The 7355-nt window shown below is 57.2% G+C and overlaps 1 protein-coding gene across 2 annotated transcripts in view; it reads right to left on the bottom strand.

Annotated features, from left to right (window-relative positions):
• The window catches only part of HDLBP (high density lipoprotein binding protein), a 72602-nt gene that overhangs the window by 7175 nt on the left and 58072 nt on the right, over window positions 1–7355 (bottom strand). Inside the window, exons 13-20 of one of the 2 annotated variants that reach the window (XM_077757270.1) lie at window positions 7226–7330; window positions 7001–7114; window positions 5985–6071; window positions 5688–5819; window positions 3745–3963; window positions 1219–1512; window positions 908–1126; window positions 60–198 (exon numbers count right to left, since the gene is read on the bottom strand). In XM_077757270.1, the coding sequence (XP_077613396.1) occupies window positions 60–198; window positions 908–1126; window positions 1219–1512; window positions 3745–3963; window positions 5688–5819; window positions 5985–6071; window positions 7001–7114; window positions 7226–7330 (1309 nt within the window). The remainder of the gene's footprint in view (window positions 1–59; window positions 199–907; window positions 1127–1218; window positions 1513–3744; window positions 3964–5687; window positions 5820–5984; window positions 6072–7000; window positions 7115–7225; window positions 7331–7355) is intronic. The other variant, XM_077757276.1, reaches the window with a different exon arrangement.

Raw genomic sequence — 7355 nt, 5'->3', positions numbered from 1 at the left:
GGCCCATTCACACTCCTCTTTGCTCCCCACTCAGCACAGAGCTCCCCGCTGAGACCCACCTGGGTTCTCCTCTCTGTCTGGGAATTTAATCTGAACGTTATAGTCCCGAGTAATCTGCTGGATTCGGGAACCTTTGGGACCCATGACGGATCGATGGAACTTCTGGGGTATGGCACACTCTATGGTCACCTGGGCTTCCTGGAGGGGGAGGGGCGCAGCAGGAAAGAAAAAAATAAAGGCAAAAGTTAATCGCTTAGGCTCAATGCATATTTTCACCAGCTTCCATTCAATTCTCTACAAAGACTCCCAGGGGCACATGTGTCCCCCCCTCCCCCCGCCCGCAAGTGCCCGAAACACAACAGGGTGGACAGAGGGAGGGCCTGGGCCAGGACCGCCGGGGAGGCCTCGTCTCCCGAAGACGAAGAAAGTACTGATGGCCTGTCTGCACAAAACGGCAGCGGAGCTCGCCGCCACCCAGAGTGTGCGCAAAGCCCCCGCCCTCAGCACAAAGCACGTGGCACTGTCTAAATGCTGTGCTCGGGGACACTCCACGAGGAGGCGTTGGGCTTAAAGGCCAGGTCAGTACTTCCAAAGCCCCAGCAGGGGAGGGCCGGGAAGAGGCCTGGAGGAGGGTGAAGCTCTCTGAGGGCGAGTTTAGAAAACCCCACCCATCTCCAGGTGCGGTCACTGCGACACACCCAGCCCCGCCGTCTCCTTCCCACTGGGAAAGAGGCAGAGGAGGAAGCCGGTTCCTTGCACGGACTGCATTCCACAACATGTTCTTAGCAGCTGCTGCTCAAGGGCGTATCCTGACGGTCAGGAAGGTCAGGAATAAAGCCGGAGAGGCCGAGAGCCCCAGAGCCCGCGAGCCCCAGTCTGCGGGCCCCGCCCCCTCCCGGGCACCTACCAGGTCCTCGATGATCTCCTGAATGCGCTTCTTGGCCGCCTCCACACAGTCCTTGGCGCCCTTGAGGGTGACCTTATCGCTCTGCGTGCCAGAGCGCGGGAAGCTCACCATCACCCCACCGTACTCTTCGGCAATCTCCCGCAGGACCTGGCCTCGTCGGATGACAAAATGGCGGTGGTGCCTGGGGTCCACCAGCATGCAGTCCTCCACCACATTGTCCTGCGGCATCGAGGGGAGGGAGAAGCAGAGGGCTCGTGCCGGCCACGCCTCACAGCAGGGGCAACCGAGGCACAGTTCCCACCGGGCCTCACCAGGTTCTGGATCAGGGCCTCCAGCTCCTTCTGCGCCTCCCTCACGGCGTCCTCCTTCCCTATGATGGTGATCAGGTCCTGGTCCTTGTCCTCGGCCGCTGGGAATATGACGCGGGCTCCAGTGCTGTCGCGCACCTTGCGGATCTTGCCACCGCCTTTGCCAATGAGGAACTTGTGGTACTCTGGCTTGGCGCGGATGTCCACGGTGAAACTCTTGGTTTGCTGTGGAAACCAACCGCAGATACACTGGCCTGATGCTACTTGCCTGGTCCCCTGCGCAGGTGAGAAGGGGGCCTAGAGAACAACAGTGTGGGGCTAATCAAGCCTCACCAAAACTAACGGATGGACTCGCAGACAGGAAGTTCCTACCCTCCCCCCCCCGGCCGCGACCAGAGACACGGAGACGGCTGAGAGCATGTGGATAGAGAGCCCAGGCCCGCCGCTTCCCCAAACTGACCCAACTCCCGCCAGCCACTCTCCTTCCACAAAGGGAACTTGGCAAGTGTGGCCTCGGGGTGCTAGGGAAGTGGGGGGCAGCAGCACAGCAAGCAAGCCCACGGCACCCTCCCTCTTCCCAGGTCAAGCAGAGTGCGACGTCCCGCCACAGAGGAGCCTACACGCCAACAGGAAGGACCCCATCTCAATCTCGGGGAGACCGAAGCCAAGCAAGGCCCTAGTCTGGCACCAAGAAGCCAGGGCCCAGCAAAGGCCCCGACACTGTGACCTTGTTGAGGGTGCCAGGGCCTCTGGCAGATTCAGCTGGAGCATACACCCCTGCCAGGCTGACTCAGACGCACACACTGCTTCCCCTCCTTCCCTATAACCGGAATCCCGGCCCGCAGGTATGAAGAAACAACGGGGAATAAAGGAGGGCCTGCCAGCACGTGAACCGTAATAAACAAGTGACTTCTTTTATTTTTCAAATGCTGGTTTCACAAAACACCTGAGAGAATTTTCTATTTTTCAGATGAAAGCATTGGCAATTAGCACCGTTATTAAAACACTTATGAGCAAGGGCGTCTGGGCGGCTCAGTCAGTTAAGTGTTCAACTTTGGCTCAGGCCATGATCTCACAGTTCGCGGGTTCGAGCCCCGCGTCGGGCTCTGTGCTGACAGCTCGGAGCCTGGAGCTGCTTCAGATTCTGTGTCTCCCTCTCTCTCTGCTCCTCCTGCCCCCACTTGCACTCTGTCTCTCTCAAAAATAATTAAAAAAAAAAAAAAAGCTAAGGAGAAAGCAAGCCCAGCTCAGCAATGTGATCAAGGGTAATAAACATATCTAAGCCATGCAGGGTCACCCCAGAAACACAAGCTTGGTTAAACATTAAAGGAACAAACAAAAAACAACCGCTAGGGGCACCTGGGTGGCTCAGTCGTTGAAGCGCCCAACTCTTGATTTTGGCTCCAGTCGTGATCTCACAGTTCGTGAGATCAAGCCCTGTGTTGGGCTCTGCACTGACAGTACAAAGCCTGCTTGGAATTCTCTCTAACCTCTCTCTCTGTTCCTCCCACAAATAAATACTAAAAATAAATAAAGGAAAAAACTTTAAAAAAATCTAACACGTATGTTTAGAAAGAGAAAAACCATGCTCCCGTGTCAACAGATACAGAAAAATCCTACAAAACCCAACACCTGTTCGCACAGCAAGTCTGAGCAAACTGGTAACAGACGGGAACTCCCTCAACCTGACAGCGAGCATCCGCGAAGACCCACAGCGCTCCTGCCACTTCAGGGTGAAGGACTGAGCACTTTCCCCAAAGGTCGCCAGCGAGGCGAGGCTGTGCTCCCTCCCCGCTGCTCCGCTGTGACAACATCACAGCGAGGCCTGGGCGTGCGGATCAGAAGGAAAGCCAGCCGTCTATGCAAAGATGTGTTTTACACATAAAACTCCCAAGACTCCACAAAAAAAGCTACTGGAACTAATAATTGAACTTTAAAACAGATGTATAACGTAAAGCCAACATAAAAAAATTAAATATGTTTCAGTACGTGACAGCAGCTGGAAATTGAAACGAATTAAACAGTACCATTAACAACATCGCTACAAAGCAAAATGGTGAGGCTATGAATTGAACACAACACGAACAAGAACACCATGCTGAACGCTACAAGGCACCAAAGAAAAATCAAAGACTGAAAACAGACCGGAAGACTGAATTCCTGAGAGGTCAGTTCCCTATGGCGCTGCTAGGACACAGCAGAGGCCAGCAACAGACCCACGTGTGGGTTTTGACCAGGGGGCCAAGGCGATTCAGTGCAGGACCTTAAGGGTGGTGGCCAAGACAGTGTCGCTACAGTGGTGGTCAGGCGAGCGTGTGCACGCTCGGCAAACTCAGAGGAGGGGCCTTATGGTCTATGCATCCTACTTCACAAAAAACCCAGCACGATGAACAGCAGCTTCTCTACCTCGGACGGGTAGGCACTCGACCGGCCAAGACCCCGTGCTCAGCGACGGCGACCCCAGAGACAGGACAGGGGTTTCCGGCGAGGGACAGACACGGCGCCGTCACTCCCGGGCGTGGGGCTCACCTTCTCCTCCGCCAGGTGCAGGAGCTGCTTCTTGGCCTTCTCCACATCCGAGGCGGGACCCCTGATGACAACCGTGTCGCTCCCCGAGCCCTCCACGGGGAAGTGGATGTGCACCCCGCCACACTCCTCCATGATGGAGCGGATCAGGCGGCCCTTCGTGCCGATGAGGGAGTTGTGCAGCCTGGCGGGGATGGACACCTCCACCTCGGTGATGTTGGCCTGGAATCACACACGGTCCGTAAGGGGCAGGACACAGGACGGCACGCCCGCCGCACAGAGGCCCAGAGCCCGTGTGCACGTGGGGGTGTGTGCACACAGGTGTGGGGCGGGGAAGGGAAGCCTCCAGGTCACACCGTCAACCAGGGCTTTCCTCCTTCGGCTCTCCTGGTGCCCAAGCAGACACACAGCCGAGACACCCACGGGCTGCTCTTCCTGCGGAAACGCCAGCGGCACCTCTCCGGCCTCCAGTCAGCGTCACACAAGGACCAGGTCCGCCCCCACGAGGCGGCCATGGTGTTCGAGACACTGGACGCCGGGAGCAAACAAGGGGGGTCTGACGACCGCCCCGGCCCAGTCCCCGCGCTGAGGACACAGAGCCGACGGTCTGAGTAGCCCCAGCCCCCGGGGCCGGCAGGTCAGAGCCCGAGGGCAGGGGGCAGCGTGGAGGCAGGGGCCCCCGCGGACCAGACGCTGCTCCCATGCTGACGTGTGCAGGGGAAGGGCCAAGGCCTGGGGAGAGCGGCCCGCCGCACACGGGCCGGGACGCGGCGCAGCAAGGCCTCGCCTCGGCAGCGGGGGGGAAGGCCCCAGAAGAGGCGCTGCTGTGAGCCCGCCTCATGCGTCTCGAGAGAGTCCGCAAAGGAGCAAAGTATTTCAAAGTAATGAAGCTGGAAGACATTTACAGGAATGCAAAACTATCCGGCATCCAACAAAATAACCCTCACAACTTCTGGCCTCCAGCGAAAACAGAGCACATACGCGGAGACAAACGCCCTCAGTGACAAAAGAACAGAAAACAGCCCAGAAATGACACGGACATTAGAACCGGGGGGTGGAGGGGCTCCGGGGGGCCCGGCAAGCACCCGCTCTGGGTTTCAGCTCAGGCCGTGATCTCACGGTCCCGGTAACAAGCCCCACGTGGAGCTCCACGCCGGGCCGTGGAGCCTGCTTGGGACTCTGTCTGTCTGTCTCTCTTCCTCCCTCTGCATCCCCACCTCAAGTTAAAAAAATAATAAAAACAAAGAACCAAAGGGGGTGGATAAGACTACGACAGGCATTTTCACGACCCTCCATGTGGTCAAAAAGGCAAAGGAAAGACCAAGCCTGTCAAATGTAAAAACACCAATATTCCAACTGAAGCCTCACAAGTGAAAAGGTCCAAGGTGACAAGCACACGAGGAGACAGGCAGGTCAGACGCTGCGCAAAGTACTGAACTCAAAGCAAACAAGACCACTTCTCCTTCCCACGCAGGTAAGGGGCACACGAGTTAACCACAGGACACTGTCAAGCTGCCTGTCACCAGGTAACTGGAGTCCCTAAAAAGAGGGACAGAAAAAAAATATTCAAAAAGTGACCCCATTTTTTCCAAATTGGATGACGATGCTAAACTCACACATCCGAGAGAGCTCGATGAACTCCAAGACACGAGGAAAAGGACCCCCAGACACGGCCTAAGTCGCTTAAAGCCTGTCAGGAGCCAGGACCCCGTGGACGTACACGTCATAACTCACTGAAGTGCGCACTTTCAACGTGCAGTTTTTTATATGTTAATTTTTCAGAAACTGAGAAAACATTATCGCAAGGCCCTCAGGACATGATTTCTAAGCACTTGAGTCCAGTGCGCCTGCTCGGATCTGTCGGGACGTGCTGCTCGGAGGCCGGCCTGCCCGAGCCCGTGGGCCAGAACCGCAGGCTAGCGCCCTGTCACCAAACACCCCATTACCAGGTCTTTCTGGATGGACAGGATGCGGCTCCGGGCAGCCTCACAGTTGGCTCGCTTGCCTGTGATGATGATGGTCTCTGAATTGCTGTTCTCTGCTGGAAGGTCGATCTTAGTGTTGCTTTCTTCTCGGATCTACAAGCAGACGGGACCCTGTGAGCAGCAGACCTCCTAGGTGAGACGGCTGCAGCCCGGGACGGGGCAGTAGGGCTCCCTCCTTCGAGGTTACGCCAGAAAGGCCCGGGGCTTCAGGGGCAGGCTGAGGAAGGCCAAGGTTCAGGGGACAAGCCGGCCGGTCACCTTTTTAATGTTTGCGCCTCCTTTCCCAATGATGTTCTTGTGAAATTGTTTGAAGATCGGAACAGAAATGGAGTAACTGTTTTCCACCTTAGAAACAGAAAGGATGCACACTTAGCCAGCACGCTGGAGAGGGAGGCATCCCATCCTCCGCCAAAGAGCAGGAAATGACAGGATTCCTTATGGGAAAACACACACTTGGATCCTCCTGGTCTCCTGCTCTCTGACCTCTGACCTCCAGAGGCTTATCAAGAGAATGGCGGGGGGACAACTTACTCAGCAGCTAGCTATCGGGGCAAGCTTCAACTGACTGACGCAAAGCCACCTTTGTAAAAAGTGGCTCGCAACGTATCTGCTGATGCAAGTTCCGCCACGGAGTGTGCCGGGTGTCTTCAACTGACACTCTGGGCACGAGGGGGTTCTGGCCACCTCCAGGGCCAGAGCTGGCCCAGGGCCAGCGGAGGCCAGGACACCAGGCCGGGAGAGGTCAGCCCGGAGCACACCTCCAGGTGACACACAGACCCCGCCACCCTCGGAAATCCCGCCGCTCCAGGGCAGCGTGAACGCGCTCAGGGCCGGAAGCCCCCCCATCAGCGAACGAGTCAGCTGTGAGTTCGGGCCAAGCCCCACGAGGGACCAAAGAGAGCACGAGGCCACCTGAGTCCTCGCATCAGTAAGCACCCTCGGCACGTTCCAAACCACCTGTTCCCATTCCCGCTCTCAGGAAGGTAACCAGTCAACAGATGACCCCCTATAACACCTGTACACCAGACGGCACAGTTTACCTACGTGGCCGAAGGCCCCTCCGGGACACAAGGAGCCTGGCACCCCACTGGAATTCCATGGAACACGGACACTTCTGCCAGCCTAGCACGCGGGGCTTCTAGGGACGGCGTCACCACAGGGATGGGAGACCAATCCTGGCCCCGTGTGCCCCCCAAGCAGAGGTTCTGCTGCGACCCCCCCAGATCTCTCCACCGCACTAACACTGTCACAACCAAGGAGGAAAGCGCCCCTACCAGGTCTGCCACCATTTTCTGCATGTACTTGGTGCATTTTTCCACCTCATTCTTGGGCCCTCGGAGTTGGACGATGTCACTTTTTTGCGCTGGGTCTGGAAAGTTGATGATAACCTGGAAGAAACCATCACAAGTTCAAGTTCAGTTATTGGTAACGACTGGATTCCAGAGCAGTGCCAATCACTCCCTCCTAGAGGACCCCAGACGCCGCTGGGGAGCCCTTACCTCCGGGAACTTGTCACGGATCTCCCGGACCCGCTCGCCCTTCTGGCCGATGATGGTGCGGTGGAACCGCTGCTCGATGACGAGGTCCTTGGTGCGCTCGTTCTCCTGGAACCCGGTGTGGGGGCGCATT

The sequence above is a fragment of the Crocuta crocuta genome, unplaced genomic scaffold, assembly GCF_008692635.1.
Source record: "Crocuta crocuta isolate KB4526 unplaced genomic scaffold, BGI_CrCroc_1.0 scaffold290, whole genome shotgun sequence".
Classification (NCBI taxonomy): Eukaryota; Metazoa; Chordata; class Mammalia; order Carnivora; family Hyaenidae; genus Crocuta; species Crocuta crocuta.
The sequence above is the reverse complement of the archived record's forward strand: the minus strand, read 5'-3'. Positions and strand labels throughout refer to the sequence as shown.